The sequence below is a fragment of the Molothrus ater genome, chromosome 18, assembly GCF_012460135.2.
Source record: "Molothrus ater isolate BHLD 08-10-18 breed brown headed cowbird chromosome 18, BPBGC_Mater_1.1, whole genome shotgun sequence".
NCBI lineage: Eukaryota > Metazoa > Chordata > Aves > Passeriformes > Icteridae > Molothrus > Molothrus ater.
Window position 1 is genome coordinate 4,912,957 of NC_050495.2, and position 16,296 is coordinate 4,929,252.

The 16,296-nt window shown below is 54.0% G+C and overlaps 1 protein-coding gene across 1 annotated transcript; it reads right to left on the reverse strand.

Moving 5' to 3' along the window:
- Positions 1 to 1,104: 1,104 nt before the first annotated feature.
- Positions 1,105 to 16,251, reverse strand: HPS4 (HPS4 biogenesis of lysosomal organelles complex 3 subunit 2). The gene is made up of 13 exons (XM_036392938.1): positions 16,175 to 16,251; positions 15,303 to 15,393; positions 14,504 to 14,647; positions 12,983 to 13,090; positions 11,244 to 11,360; positions 11,041 to 11,135; positions 9,768 to 9,840; positions 9,046 to 9,079; positions 7,961 to 8,057; positions 6,622 to 7,510; positions 4,194 to 4,326; positions 3,822 to 3,930; positions 1,105 to 2,277 (listed from the first exon to the last, which is right to left on the reverse strand). The coding sequence occupies exons 1-13, from the start codon at positions 16,207 to 16,209 to the stop codon at positions 2,106 to 2,108; spliced, it is 2,097 nt and encodes a 698-aa protein (XP_036248831.1). The 5' UTR covers positions 16,210 to 16,251; the 3' UTR covers positions 1,105 to 2,105.
- Positions 16,252 to 16,296: the final 45 nt, after the last annotated feature.

Below are 16,296 nucleotides of genomic sequence, written 5' to 3' on the forward strand. Positions count from 1 at the left end.
CTCAGCAGATTGCAGAGCAGGATCCCTGATGGCAGCAGGCAGGAGCATCCATCCGCTTGGTGCTTTGCTGCTGTGCCAAATCTCCCTCCTGTCCCTCTCAGGCTTCTCCTTCCACTTCTCTGTGTTTCCTGCTAGAGCACACAACTGCTTCCCAAGCACCCAGGCAGGATCTAAGTGGATCTCCCCGAGGAGCAGAGCAGGCTGGAGCTGCTCCTGGTGCTCCAAGGCTTCCTCTCCTTGGAATTGCAGAGGGAATCCAGATCTGCTGAAGGCACAGAAGGGACAGGCAGAGCAGCATCTCCCAGAGGAGTCACTTGGCTCAGCTGAGCAGGGATCCCAGGAGCACACAACCCTCATCCCCCCTGCCTTCTCTCACCCTGCAAAACCTCCCTGATATTCTTCCTTGTGATGTTCCCTGTGCTCCCTCCAGAACCAGAGCAGTGGAAGCATGGAGGGAAGTCACCAGGGAAGCAGCACCTTACCTTGTGCCATCTTCCACAGGGGTGGAACTGAAACAGGAGGTCACCAGGGTGGCTCCAGCTCAGGCTTCTCAGGGAGTTTTCACTCCTACACTGCCAACAGGATCCTGACAGTCCTTCCATGCCCAGGATGGGAGCAGTGCCATACGACTCTGCTCCTGCTGAAACACCTTCTCAGCTGCCAGGGCTGCCAGCCAGGTGGCATCTGAGCCCAGCCACCCCTGAGCAAGCAGCTGGCTTGTCCTCTGGACTCCTCTGAAATTCCCAGCAATGTCTGAGGAGCAGCCCTGGGATGACAGAGCAACCTTGGGAACTGTCTGTGCTGGAGTGGGAGCAGCAGAAGCTGTGGCAGTGGTGACCTTCCCATGCCCAGCTCTGATTCAGCACCTCCCCACATTCATGTCTCTGCTCACCATCTCTTGGTGACACCAGTCACACATCTATCCACCAGGAACCTTCCAAGCAGCTGCCCTGCAGGACTGATTGAACCAACAGGCTCTGCCTGTTCCACCCCAGCACTGCAGGAACCACCCTTGGAGGAGGTAAACAGGGAACAGCTCCCACGACCCAGCCCATCACACCAAGAACCACAAACACGAAAACAACGTGACTCAGGCTGCTGGGATGAGCCTTGGAGACTCCTGTATTTCCACAGTCACACTGAGGGGTGTGTCTGCACCAGCAGCAGGTTCCAAACACAGCTATCCATCCCTCAGTGTAAGCAGCCACCACCACGGGCCCCCCCAGCCACCAGTGACTGGGGACACTGTCAGAGCAGAAAGGGGACAGCTGCTGAGGGGTTACAAAACCTCTTTGGTCCCATTAGCTAAGAGGCAACTTTAGGGTCTGCACAGTGTGAGCAAATGAAGCAGTAAGAGCAGTGAAGTAAGGTCCTGCAGCAGGAGGGAGGGAGCACAGGCTGAGGGACACTCACACCACCATCACCATCACCGAGCCCCTGTGGGGCTGCACATCCACAAGGAGGGCAGGGCTGGGCTGGACCATCACTGAGCAGGGAGGTGTGGAGGGATGGGGACATCCCTCCAGAGTCACCTGTGGCATAACAACCTCCTGGGAGCACCCAGAGGGGGATTGTGAGCTCTGCAGCTCTTGTTCTGCTCCCGTGTGACAACAGGCAGCAGACACTGCTAACCAAGGCAAGGCACGACGTCATGGAAGGATCATTTCCATGGATTAAGGGACAGAAATAAAGCCAAAGCCTGACCAGGGCAAGTGCAGGCACAGACAGTGGCTGACTGACATCTCTGAAAGCCAGCAGTGCCTGGGGGCTGTGTAACTCAGAGCAAGGTGAGGTTTTACCTCAGATCAAGGCACGTGGGGAGTCTGCAGATCAACAAGAGAGTCCCTGTAAAGTCCATGTAAACCAAGAGCCCCAAGATATTGCATTCTGTCCTCAGTCTTTGGTAAATGCTGTCGGTGACACCTGCACTGGCCCAAAACGTGCTGCAGGACAGGGCAAGGAGTGTCCCTTCCTCAGGGCCAGGCAGGCTGGAGACCCCAGAGAGGCAGGGCAGGGTCTCCTGCCTCTGTGGGCACAAACAGCTGAGATTTTCCTTACTGGAGATGAACGTTCACAGGGTTGAGCCGTTGTCCGAGCACAGCAGCTCATAGCAGGTTCACCCCATGCTTCAGCAGCTTCTGCTTGGCCTTGCTGGGCAGGCTGAAGGCACTGTCATGAGGGTTGGGGACGCCTGAGTTGCGGAGGGGAGCTCCCAGCTGCTGGAAGTAGGTCTCCTGGACAGGATTCCTGCAGGCATACACGGCTGTGGAGGCGTTCCTGGAAGGGCAGGGAAGGGCAGGGGTCAGACTGACAGCTTTGGGCAAGATTCACAGCTGGGCACTGGGATCCCGAGTTTTGGGAGGGACCTTCAGGTGTCTCAGCATGGGAATATGGAGCTGAACAGGCACCAAACCCCTGAAGGCCACAGGGAACCAGACCCAACTTCTAAAGGGTCCTGGCATCCTTAAAAGGGAAAGTGAGATAGCACAAAATCATTTAGTTTGGGAAAGACCCCCAAGACCATCAAGTCCAACCTGTGACTGAGTCCAGCTCAGTGCTCTGGACTGGGTGACAAGGTGGGGATTGGTCACAGGTTGGACATGATGGTCTGGGAGGGCTTTTCCAAACTTAATGATTCTGGGATTCTGTGTGTGGCCACACTCCAAAGATTCCCCTTGCCAGCCTAGCCCAGGACACCACGAGCCTGGAACACTCCTCAAGCCTGACATTCCTCCTCTCCCACTGCTGCTGGCCACAGCCAAATCCCAGCACAGCACCTTGCAGCAGGAACCACGTGTTCACTCACAGGTGTGATGAGGCTCAGACAAGAGTCAGACTCAGTCACCACCAAAGCTGTGATTAAAAACATTAATTAAGACTAAGAATCCCCCCTTCCAGAGTATTCCCTGCAGGAGGGCTGGCAGGGAGCAAAGCCAAGGACCCTGGATTCCTCCTCGAAGGAGGAAAGCAGCAACTGCTATGTTTGCTGACACCCTTCTGTGACAACTCTCCATAAAAGAAAGCAGTTTTAGTCATCTTGTTACTCAGGCTGATTCACACATGGAGTTGCTTTTTTCGGGGTAACAGAGAACATGCCAGCTTAGCCAGTCAGTTTAGGATTGGATTGAAGGAGCCAGCAAAGCTCATGCTAAACAAGGAATTCTCCAGCACTGAAGTGTGTGATTCACATTCCCTTGGCAAGCGGTGCCAGAGTTACTGTGTAATTCCCAGGAGCATCTTTATTTCATCATGTTTTGGACAAACAAACACAGGTGGGTGGAATCTGTGCACTCCCAGCTCAGCTGAGGAAAGGGGTGTCCACTTCAGCCATGGCCTGGGAAAGGGCTCTGGATGTCAGGAAAAGCTCTGGGTTTTGGGAAGGGCTCTGGCTGGGATAAGACCATCCTGCTTGGTGCATCACAATTGAGTTTGCCATGCACATCACAGTGTGTTTCCAACCCAACAAGCCGTGCAAGAAAACAATATCTAGGTTGCCAATTCTGGGTGCCTCTGGCTCCCTGCCGAGACACAAATTTATTAGGAACAGCTAAATTTAAAACTGTGTCTTAGAACCTTACAGTGCCAGGAACTGGCAACTGTGTGAGTGTTGCATCTTAATCCAAGCCATGGCACCACTCAGCTGTGCTCTCAGCCCACCCTCCTGGTGCCACTGCAGCCTCTCAACATCCAGGAACCCACAATCAAAGGAAATTTAGGGAATAAAGCAACGTGATTGGTCCTTGGGTGTGGTAACAAAACCCAGCCAGCCTTGGAAAGGGGTTGTGCCCTTCTGGGACAGGAGGGTTGTGAGCAGCCCTTACCTGATGATCACTTCTGAGGCCGTGGGGAGCTGGCTGAAGTCGGAGTGGATGAGTGTGGCTGCCCTCAGGAAGTGCCGGTCCAGGGGCCCAGGGGTGTGGGGCAAATTGGCTGCAAAACAGGAAAGAGGGGTGTTAAAAAGCCACTCTGCAGTGTGCCCCTGTTCACTGAGCAGGGAAAGGCTCTGGAGCTCACCACACACCCTGGAGAGCTGCAGAACAGGCTGGGGACACCCTCAATCCCAACATACAAAGCTCCCACAACAGAGTCCTTTGATCTGGCTGAGAAATGGTGTCTGAGGTGTGAAAAAAGGTTCCCATAAACCCCATTCTCCTCATTGCTCCCTCCTGCAGGCCCAGAAGATGAAGGCTCACCTGTGAGGACGTTCTGGACACGGTCATAGTGTGTGAAGCTGTAGTTTGTCCTGGCTGAGGCTGAAGAGTCCTTGGGCAGAGTCTCCCTCAGGTGAACCTCAAGGCCATTTAGGGAGGCCAGGCTGCTGTGGTACTGCAGACAGAGGGAAAGGCAAAGCTCAGAGCCTCACCTGTGCCTCACCTGGGCTTCAAGGAGGTTCTGGAAGGAGTTCAGGTGACAGAAGGACTGGACCCTTCCTCACTCTGCTGTCCAGGCTCCACCTAAAATGGCTGGGAAATTTTGGCATGGAGGGAACAGACAAATCACAGAGCTCCCGAGGCAGTGATGGGGCTCTGGGCAACCTGGTCCAGTGGGAGCTGTCCCTGCCCATGGCAGGGGTTGGAACAGGATGGGCTTTAGGGTCCCTCCCAACCCAAACCAGTCTGGGGTTCTACGACTCAGAAAAGGGCCCTCCAACCTGACAATCAGCCATTAGGCCACCTGATGCTACTAATTACAGGAAAATGCAAGGCCCCATTAATTTACCATCAACCATGACTCTCCAGGGCTCATTTCACATGATTTACAGCCCCAGCAAGGGACATTCCTTTGCTTACACCGGGCAGCACAGACACACACAACAAAGCACTGAATGAATGCCAAGCTGCTATTCTGGATGGATTTTCAGTAGCCCAGAGGCCCTGATCATGCTGAGGCTCCCTGGGCACAGGCAGGGCACAGGCAGGGGTCCCCCACCACCCCTGGGAGGATTAACTCCATAATCCTCATCCTGCCAATGAGCTTTTCCCTACTGGGGAGAGGATCAAGCCTTTGTTCAGCAGGATGGCAGTGCCTGGCCTATCCTTGACCCCTGTCATGGCACAGATTTTCCTTTCTGTGCAGTGAAATGAAGGGATAAGACCTAAAGAGCAGCAGGAGGCGAGGCCAAGAGCCTCCTACTCCACAGGGAAAGTCTGAGATGGAATCCACCCTCCCAGAGGTTCACAGCTGCACAAGTAGCATATTTTACCCTTCTTTGGTGTCATTTGGGGGCCTCAAAGCATTCAAAAAAACATTAATTGTAACTAAGCTTTGACATCCCTGAGAGTGGAGGGTCATTTTTAACCTACAGATAAACAAAGGGACAGACAAGCTGAGGTTGTGCCTGAAATCCACCAGCAGCAGAGCCCAGCTGCACCTCCTCCTGGGACAGTGGGACATGCAGGGCCCCTCTCCTCAGGGATAGCACACCTGCACCCATGGCAGGGTGCAGCAGAAGAGCCCAGGCACAGCTGAATTCCAGGCTGTGTGTGACAGTGCAGTTTTGGTGAGATCCAAAACAAGGGCACGTGAGATGGAAGCAGGATGTCTGGGAAAAGAGGAACCTGGATGGAATGAGAGCTTGTCAGCGCCAGGGCAAGACATCAGGGGAGATGGGCTGTGCAATCCCTGTGCAGTAGGGATTCCACTCTCCAGCCTGACAATTCCCACCTGCCTGTGTCCCCCCTGCTGTTCCAGACGAGCAGAAAGGGGACAGAGTGCCATGTCTGGTGCACAGGGCCCTGGCTGCACCTCAGGGCTCAGCTGATTTGGCAGCAATCCCAAGCCAGGTACATCAGCCCTGCTGTGCAGAGCAGACATTCCCCAGCTTCCAGGGCCCCAGGTGTCCCAGAGCTCCGAGGGGAAGGAGCAACCTTGAGGCTCTGCATTAGTCTGAGCTTCCCTCCACCTTCCAGTCTGGCTGGGGAAGGAAATTAGGTTGTTCCTATGGCAACTGGCATATCAAACAGGGCTCTGCAGCTTTGACTCAGCTCCTGGTAGGGAGGCAGAGGCCAGGCAGCAGCTCTGCAGCTGATGTTTTACAGGAAAGACGGGGGGCCAGCACATCCTGCCCCTGCAGGATGGGAGTGGGGGGACTCTGGGCACCCAAATCCCACCACAGGGAGATTTGGGATTGCTCTGGTGTTACCCAGGTGCAGTGCCCACATGGCATCCCTCTCCCCAGCCCCAGGGAGCAGCCTGGAGGCTCCCACAGCCAAGGGAACCCCTCTGGGTCCTGCTGCCAGCCACGTCTGCGGTGCTCCCCGAGGGAGAGGCGGCGACGCGCAGGCTGGGGCTTTAACACACCCAAAAACCACGGGACCGCCGGGGATCCGCAGCGAATCCCAGCTCCAGCACGGGCCCCTGGCAGCCCGCGGGTGTCTGTCACACCCCCACGCTCTGCTCCGGAGCCGGCAGTGCCAGACAACAGCAGCAGCACCGGGAGCCGCCTGTGAGACGCGGCTGGCCCCGCTCGGCTCCGACAGCTCCCACGCAGCCTGCCGAGCCCGCCGCAGCACCCAGCAGGTGATGGAGGCACCAGGAGCACGATTCAACTCTCCCTGCTCAGCTGTGAGCCCCGTGCCCCCCAGCAGTGCAGCCGCAGTGGGGCAGAGCGTTCCCACTCACCACGTCCTGCACGGCGCCGCGGTCACGGCTCAGCTGCTCCTCAGCCAGCAGCGACAGCACCAAGCCCTGGATGCAGTGAACGTAGAGGCTCAGCTGGGCTGGCTCAGCCCCTGTGCCACCCAGCCTGTCCCAGCTGCCTTCCCTGCTGCTGGGACATGGCCTGTCCCCTGCAGGGGCACTGGGCAGAGCCTCCTGGAGCTCTGGGACCAGTGGCTGCCTCCTGTTCTGGAGCTGTGCGTGTCCAGCAGGACCTGGACAATCCAAGCCCCGCTCGTGGTCACCAGCTGTGCTGTCACTTCCCCCAGACACACGGTCCTGGCTCACAGTCCATGGCTTGTCCTGATCACTGGATTTTCTTCTGCTCAGCTCCTGGGCAGGAGAGGGAACAGCTGGACTGTGGCTGACTGAAAGGGAATTTTGGGAAGCACAGTGACCAACATCAGAATGTGCAAGGGATTCCCCCTTGTCCTGGCTCTCCTGCTCCGAGGAGTAAGGGTTGGGAAAGGAAAAGCCTTCCAGGTATGGACCTGTAGTCCAAGTACCGTCAGTCTGGAGTGAGGAAGGGCTTGGGAGCTGCTCTGTGTCACTCTCTGAGGGGAAGGATGTTTTCCTGCTGAGCTCTGAGCTTTCACTGCCTGTTCCGCTCAGGTTTGCAGCTGAAGAATCCCTTGTGCCGGCTCCCATTCCAGAAAAGTCCATCAGAGGACTTGCAGGGCTGCCCAGCTGCACAGCATCTCCTGGGGCAGGCGTGCCTGATGTGTCCTCATGGGACTCCTGCACAGAGATTCCATCCAAGGCTTGGTTTTCATGAGCTCCTGTTGATTCTGGAACTGCCTGGGAGCAGAGAGCACTCTCCTCTCCTCTGGGGCCTGCTGGGGACATGGGTGACCTAGAGGGAGATGACAAGTGAACGAGATGCTGAGCAGGATCCGTGTGGAGTTATCCCATGGCTGCTAACCCCACTGGCTCCTGGCACTGATCAATGGCTGATCCACCCCCTGCTACAAAGAGATCTGGGAAAAGGATGGGCCGAGGTCTAACACAGGTGAAAAGCCTGGGAATCTTACCCTGCAGGCTCCTGGGAATGTCCCTGCCTTGGCCACAAAGCAGTGCTTGAGGGACAAGAGCTCCCAGCTGGTCTGGGGAAGCAGCTCTGCTCCAGGCTGCTCCCAGCAGGGATTTGGACATGGGGAATTCTGCCCAGCCTGAGGGGCTCAGGCAGCTCCAAAGGCAGTGACAGAGCCTGAGTTAGCTCCAGGGAAAACAGTGACAATGGGAACAGGGGCACAGTGTGAGCTCCTGCTGCACATCCTGCCTCTGGCTCAGGCTGGTCTCCTACCTGGCCATCCACTCCACGGGGAAATGCTGGAGAGCAGAGACCTCCTCTGCTGTGAGGAACACGGGCAGGACTCGGACACCCGGCGGCAGCAGAGGCTCTGCAGGAGCAGGGGAGGATTCAACAAACCTGTCCCAGCTTAAAGCCACAATCCAAACTGTCATGGATGTGTTTTATGAAAAATCCCTTTGACAGGACTTTTCATAAAATATGAATTGTGAAATATTTTTCATAAAATCCTTTTGACAGGATTTTTCTCCCGAGATGCTGAGAGACCTCAGAAACGAGATGCAAACAATAATTATCTGCTGCTGTGGAATGCAACAGGTGCATCTTTGATTGGTCTCATGTAAGTTGTTTCTATTTGATGACCAATTAGAGGTCCAGCTGTGTTGGGACTCTGGTCAGTCAAGATTTTATTATCATTCTTTTCTATTCCTTTCTAGCCTTCTGATGAAATCCTTTCTTCTATTCTTTTAGTATAGTTTTAATATACCATTTTCTCTTAATTATATATCATAAAATAACAAATCAGCTTTCTAAAACATGGAGTCAAGATTCTCATCTCTTCCCTCGTTCTGGACCCCTGCAAAGCCCACCACACCAAACCTCACCAGCCCAAAGGCTTCTGCAGGAGCTGCATGATCCTGCATCCCAACTGAGCTGGGCAGCTGTTTCCAGCCTCCCAGCATTTTCCCATGCCTGCCACAGTTAAATTTCCCCTCAGTGTTTCTATCCTGGCAGATCATCCCCACACTGATGCTGAGAGGGGATGGCTGGAGGTTTGGACTGCAAGCACCAGCCATCTGTTGTCAGGGCTTGGCAGTGGCCAAGTGGCCACATGGGGAACTGGAATTAAGGCAGGCATGGTTGGGAATCTGCAGAACTGGAATCAAACCCAAAAGAGCAAACCCCAGCAGAAGGAGCTGGTTCTGATCACACAGCACAGGCTGGCTGGTGGCAGCAACACCCTCTGGGATATTTTGGAGCTACTCCAGCACCCAGCACAGCTTGGTTGTGAATCCCAGAGAACCAGCCCGTGCTCCCATGCAGGGAAGGCAGCCCAAAGGATGCAGCTGGATGCTCACCAGGCTCCTGCAGCTCCTCAGCTCCAGGCTCACTCTGCAACAAAAGCCAAAAATCAGCTCTGTGCATGGATCAGGGACACCAGGACACCTGTGTCACCCTCCCAGTCCCCCAAGGCTGCAGCAGACCCCACACCACCCCCCCAGCAAACGCTGGGACAGTTTGGTGCTGGGAAGTGTTTTGGTCCTTAGGGAGCTCTCAAAGTCAAGGGGAGCTTCCCAAGAACCAAAATACACCTAAAATTCAGGACAGAGCCCAGATTTATCATCACCACCTGCTCAGGGAACAGAAACTCCCTTCATTCAAGCAGAAGAAAAGCAAAGGTTGCCTTTATATCTGCATACTGATGGCTTTTACAGAACATCTTGATCACATACATACTAATTTTTGACAAGTTTTAAAGCAAATGAAAACTGCTGTTTGTCAGAGACTCATTTGGTGGATTTCCCAGTAAATACCAAAACTTGTGTAAAAAGCCAGTCAAAACACCACATAAATGAGAACTCATGAATTCAGTAAGTTAAAGACTGAAAAAAAAAAAAAAAGCTAATTCCTAGTGCAGAAGTCTTGGAACCTTTTTAAAATCATGAGTAATAAAAGTTTTAAGCATCATCACCAATATTTGTCCTTCCCCATGGTGACACATGCCAGATCTGTGTGACAAGAGCTCCCACAGCACATCCTTACAGGAATCTGCTGGCAGGGAATGTGTTCAGTGCCATACCTGGCCTGGGGACTCTCTGCCCTGCAGGAGGACTTTGGCAGTGAGTGGAGGTGGCAGCTGGGTGCTCACAATCCTGAAAGGACAAAGCAAAGTCAGACAAGCACAGAATGGTTTGGCTTGAGAGGGAATTTAGAGATCATCAGCTCAGACAACTCTGATGACATTTGGTGACAAAGTGTCTCTACCAGACAGACCAGAGGCACAGGGTGACACACCCTGGTGCAGGACAAGGCTCCCAAGTCCCTCCTCGAGTCAAATGTCCAGGTCCCTTCGCTCTCAGGTGCTGCAGTGACTCACTCCAGTGTCCTGCCTGCAGCTATGAGGTCACTCCCTGGCAGATGCTCCCCCTGTGGCACATTTCCAGTGCTTGTAAAAGGTGTCACTGGAACAGTTCATGCCAAAGAAAAATGGCACTTGAGCGCTGCTGCCAAGGAATTCTCGGAATTCCCCACCTCCTGTCTTTCAGGGCCACCTTGGAGGCTTTCCTTGAAGTCATTCAGTCATCTTTGATTGAAGGAGCTGGAATTTCTCATGGGGAATCCTGGCTCATCCCCCTGTGCACCTCCTGTCAGTACAGACAGTGGTCCTGGGCAGCAGGTCAGACAAACCAGGGACACACAGACACACCTGCACTGAGCTGCACAGCTGTAGAGGGAACACAGCTGGGAGAGCACAACATCCACACACCCCCCTCTTCCTTGGTGACTTCTCCCTAAAAAAACTCAGAAATTCAGTCCTCACATCCTGCTGAATATCAAAAGCAGCAGATTTCTACTGAACCCCAAGCCTTGAACTCCTTCATGGTGACGAGCACAGATAACCTTGGAGAGACTCCAAGGGCCTGGAGTGACAGGACAGGGGGGCAATGGATTCAAACTGCCACAGGGCAGGGTTAAATGGGATATTGGGAAGGAATTCTTCCCATGAGGGTGGTGAGGCCTTGGCAGTGGTTGTCCAGAGAAGCTGTGGCTGTCCTTGGATCCCTGGAAGCATCCAAGGCCAGGCTGGACAGGGCTTGGAGCAACCTGGGATAGTGGAAATTGGGGTGGAACAGGATGGGATTTAAGATCCCTTCCAATCCAAGCCATTCCATGATCCCATGATTCCACAAACCACTCAGTCTCAGTGACCACAGACAGCCAGGGACTGCCTGGCCTGAAGCTCTTGAACAACCAAGAGCAGCCCTTGCTCTGCTCCCTGGACGCACTCCAGGACCCAAGCCCTGGAAAGGGGTGGATTTAACCCTCCAGGGAACAAACACCTGGTTACTTACAAGCCTTTGTAGAGGATGCAGCCTGCCAGGACATGGGGAGAGCGCTGGCACGTCTGCAGGATGAGAGCTGCCTTCAGCAGAAGCAGGGGATCCACCTGGGCAGGGAGAACCAAGGCAGTGAGGCCACAGCACCCTGGGAAAGCTCCAAGCAGCAAATGAACAAACACAGTGGCACTGGGGCACTGCAGAGGACAGGCTCTTACCTTGGTTTTGTCCAGATGCCAGAGAGAATTGAAAATCCTGTGGAGGTCACTGGTGTTTTTTTGGATGTGCTCAATGTACCTGTCCCACTCCCTGCTCAGCTCCTCCTGGGAAAACGCCTGTGGGTGACAAACCCCCACAAACACTGTCACTGCAAAGTGTCCCTGCACTTGGGATGGGAGATGCAGTCCACAGGGCCAAGATAGGTCAGGGAAAGGTGGGAGACAGTACTGAGGGGAAACTCTTTAGGGTGAACATCTGGGGAAGGTTCAGCAGAGCCCCACAGGACCTTGGAGCGATGGTGGGGATGAGCTGCTCACTTTTCCAGGTCCCACTTCCTGGATGTGTGACCCTTGGCAGGAGGAAGGGAACACTGGGGCACCAGAGCTGAGACAGGAAGTGTTTAAATTGCCCCAAAAGTCACAGTGTCCCAAGTCCCTCATTATCATGTCTCAGTCTCGTTACCTTGTCTCAGTCCCTTGTTACTGTGTCTGCATGTTCCCAGTCCCTCGCTATAACGTCCCAGTCTTTTGTTACCATGTCCCCACATCCCCAGTCCCTCCTTACCATGTCCCAGTCCCTTGTTACCATGTCCCAGTCTCATTACCTTGTCCCCACATCCTCAGTCCCACATTACCATGTCCCAGTCTATCATTACTGTGTCCATCATTACTGTGTCTCTCCTTACTGTGTCCCCATGTCCTCAGTCCCACATTACCATGTCCCAGTCCATTATTAGTGTGTCCCAGTCTCTCCTTACTGTGTCCCCATGTCCCCAGTCCCACATTACCATGTCCCAGTCCCTTGTTACCATGTCCCAGTCTCTTGCTACCAGGTCCCCACATCTCCAGTCCCTCGTTACCAGGTCCCAGTCCCTGGTTACTGTGTCCCCATGTCTCTAGTCCCTTGCTACAATGTCCCAGTCTCTTGTTATTGTATCCCAGCCCCTCATTACCATGTCCCAGTCTCTCCTTACCATGTCTCTACATCCCTAGTCCCTTTTTACCATATTCCAGTCCCTCATTACCGCGTCCCAGTCTCTTGTTACCGTGTCCCCATGTCCCCAGTCCCTCATTATCATGCCCCAGTCTCTTGTTACTGTGTCCCCATGCCCCCAGTCCCTTGTTACAATGTCCCAATCTCTTGTCACCCTGTCCCCACATCCCCAGTCTCTGGTTACCATGTCCCAGTCTCTCGTTACCATGTCCCCATGTCCCCAGAACCTCATTACCATGTCCCAGTCCCTGGTTACTGTGTCCCAGTCCCTAGTTACCGTGTCCCAGTCTCTTGTCACCTTGTTCCCATGTCCCAGTCCCTCGTTACCATGCCCCAGTCCCTTGTCCCCCTGTCCTCAGTCCCCTGTCCCCAGTCCCTGGTTACCATGTCCCAGTCCCTGGTCACTATGCCCCAGTCCCTTGTCCCCAGTCCCTGGTTACCGTGTCCCTTGTCCCCCTGTCCCCAGTCCCTAATTACCATGTCCCAGTCCTCTGTCCCCCTGTCCCAGTCCCTGGTCACCATGTCCCAGTCCCTTGTCCCCGTGTCCCCATGTCCCCAGTCCCTGATTACCATGTCCCAGTCCTCTGTCCCCCTGTCCCCAGTCCCTGGATACCGTGTCCCTTGTCCCCGTGCCCCCCTGTCCCCAGTCCCTGATTACCATGTCCCTTGTCCCCGTGCCCCCCTGTCCCCAGTCCCTGATTACCATGTCCCAGTCCCCTGTCCCCCTGTCCCAGTCCCTGGTTACCGCGTATGCGCCGCGCACGGGGCCGTGGTAGAAGGTGAAGAGGCCGATGAGCTGCTCCAGGAGGCGCCGGCAGCTCACGTCAGGCAGCTCCACAGCACAGCCCAGAACCTGCAGCACACACAGCAGGGCATGCAGGAGGTTGCCTGACAGAACTCGGGCACGACAAGTGAGAACAGCTCTCATCACTTTCACACAAGGACAGGCGGCTCTGTGCAGGCAGACACCCCTCGGAATCACAGTCACAGGAAAAGGAAATGCAAACATACCCACACAAGAGCCCTGGCACAGACAGGATAAATAAATATATATCAGAAATGCAGAGCTTCAGACACACTCCCTTCCCACGTTAGATGACCTAACTTGGTGCTTTAATAGCTAAGAACATTTTCCTGAAAACAAGTACTTCAAAATGTTCTAATTAACTCATTATTTATATTATGATGATGCTCCATCTAGTTTTTGAGTTGCTGAAAGAAAAGCACCAGTGCCAATTAAATGGGGCTGACTGGCCTCAGCCCAGTTCCCAGGGATGGTTTGGGGCACTTTTGTCACAACTGCCACACGCTGCTCTCTATATACTAAATGTCTGTGGGCACTGACAAAGCTCTGGGGATGCTGAGGGCTAGAAGGAAAGAACAATCAGACTTTCAAACAGTGACTGTGTCCTTACAAACTGCAGCACATGGATCCTGTTACTCCCCCATCCCTGGAAGTGTCCAGGGCCAGGTTGGACTGGGCTCCCCCATGTCCTGGCAGGCTGCATCCTCTACAAAGGCTTGTAAGTAACCAGGTGTTTGTTCCCTGGAGGGTTAAATCCACCCCTTTCCAGGGCTTGGGTCCTGGAGTGCATCCAGGGAGCAGAGCAAGGGCTGCTCTTGGTTGCTCAAGAGCTTCAGGCCAGGCAGTCCCTGGCTGTCTGTGGTCACTGAGACTGAGTGGTTTGTGGAATCGTGGGATTATGGAATGGCTTGGATTGGAAGGGATCTTAAATCCCATCCTGTTCCACCCCCTGCCACGAGCAGGGACACTTTCCACTGGCCTAGGTTGCTCCAAACCTCATCCAGCCTGGCCTTGGACTGTGTCCTTACAAACTGCAGCATGTGGATCCCATTATCCCCCATCCCTGGAAGTGTCCAAGGCCAGGTTGGATGGGGACAGTGGAAGGTGTCCCTGCCTATGGCAGGGAGTGGAACTGGATGAGCTTTAAGGTTCCTTCCAGCCCAAACCAGTCTGGGATTTTGGGATTCTGTTTCCAGCCAGGAACATCATAAGAAATCCCTTTGGGTGTGGGCACAGAAATGAGGTGCTTGAAATTTTTCTGCAGGAAGCTGAAGTGACTGCGAAGCCACAGAAAACAGAATTTAAGTTATGAATGAAATGAAATTTGTGCACTGCAAGGACCATCCCCAGCTCTCCCTGGGTGCACCCCACACCCTGAATAATAAACCCTCATGGTCTGATCCTGTCCTTCAGCCCCTGGCTGTTTTCACTCTGTGACTGCTCTGGAGCTCCTGAACTCACCCACAGAAAGTCTCCATCCACCACCACGGCAAACTTGAGCTTCCTGAGGCGGACCAGGCTGGGAGGGGCCCCGGAGATCTCGGTGAGGCAGCGAACAACCCCGGCCATCTGCCCACACAGCAGCTCCTGCTGCTCTGGGATAGTCTGCCAGGGAGCAAAGGCTTTAACTTCCCATTAAAAGAACTCAGGAAAAAAAAAAAACCACTGTTGTTTTCAGGTCTAAATAAAAAATAATTATCATTTCAACTCAATTTGCAGAAAGGGTTGTTAGGAATTGGCACAGGCTGCCCAGGGCAGTGGTGGAGTCACCATCCCTGTAAGTGTGAGAAAGAAAATGTGTGGGTGTGACACTTGGGGACAAGGTTTAGTGGTGCTGGGTTCACGGCTGGACTTTATTCCAACCTTAACAACTCTAGGATTCTATAAATCAATCGCAATAGAACAGGCAAATTTCTGGGAGAAAAAGAATTGGATTGCTTTCTCCAGGCAGCACAAGGTCCTGGGGCTTATGGAGAGGAACTTTCATCCCTCATTTGTGTTTATTCACATCAGCAGGACAGAGCTGGGCTGTGCTGGCCCATTCCTCAGGGAGGGAGCAGAGTTTAACCCCACTGCTGCGCCCTGAGAGCCCAGCCCTGCTCCACCTGGAGCTAACTGAGAATTGGGATTTCTTTAAAAATTTCTTAAAACTCTTGTGACTACTAAGTAAGGATTAATCCAAACCACCTGGAAGCCCAACCCCTCCTGATCCAGAACCATCAGCACTACTTTACAGGTACTGAAATAAAGCAGACATTACCTGGGGAGGGTAAAAATAACAGATGCCAGCACTTGTAGGATCCCCTTCCTCCTTCACTTTTGAGCCATCATAAAGGAAAAAGTAATTCCACCTAAAAAACATTGGCAAAAATGATTGTGTATTTGAAAACTGTTACCCTTCTCCCTCTCCTGTCTATTTCTACGGAAGAGCAACAAAAAGTTATTGCAAATGGAGAGATTGATTCTTTGCACAATCACACTGAGTTTACACCCAAAATCAGCACCAAAAAGGTCCCTCATTATTAAATTTGACCACTTCTGTGAGTTTAAAATAGGTTCTAGAACTCCAACTCTCAGACACGTGGAAGGAGACCTGAAAAAAAAAAGTGGATTTGTGAGATACTGCACCCTCAGCACACGGGATAATTATAAATAAGAGAGTACAATAATTATTATAATTATCGAGAATTATTATCCACGCGCATCTCCAGCAGCTCCCGGGTGCTGCCTGCACCCAAAGCTCCCAAGAAGCAGGAGACAGCAGCGTCCCTCTGACGATGTGATATCGTTCTGCTCAGAATTTCTTGAACGCACGTATTCAGTAACTCTGCATCCTGTCCTGTCAGCCAGCACAAGCTCGGAACGAGCTTCATGCGGGAGTTTTCCCGCAGGACCAGCCCGGGTCTGGAGCCCAGGCTGGCTCAGAGCTGGCACCGAGGAAGCCGCGCTGCTGCCGGGCCGGGAGCGGGAGGCTGGATCCGCTCCCGGACCGCCCCTCCACGGCCCGGGACCGAGCTGCTGAGCCCCGGGAGCTGCCAGACCTCACCCAGAACCGGGGACAGAATCAGCGAAGGGCCGGAGGTGCTTCCCGGGGCACCGGCACGGGGGGCGGCGAGCGGGGAAGGGGCTCACCATGGCGCGGGGCCGGGCGCGGCGGGGCGGGCCATGGCTGCGGGAGGCTGCGGCGGCTCGGGGATGCTCCGCGCCGTTCCGGGATGCTCCGGGATCCCCCCGCTCGCTCCCGCCGCCGGTTC

Bases quoted from the DNA above. Each gene is read 5' to 3' on its own strand.
- HPS4 (XM_036392938.1), bottom strand. From the start codon at position 16,209: ATGGCCCGCCCCGCCGCGCCCGGCCCCGCGCCATG. The intron at 15,394-16,174 runs GTGAGCCCCTTC...AATGTTTTTTAG, and splicing joins GCGCCCGGCCCCGCGCCATG to GTGGAATTACTTTTTCCTTT. The intron at 9,841-11,040 runs GTAAGTAACCAG...TTGTCCTTTCAG, and splicing joins TGCATCCTCTACAAAGGCTT to GATTGTGAGCACCCAGCTGC.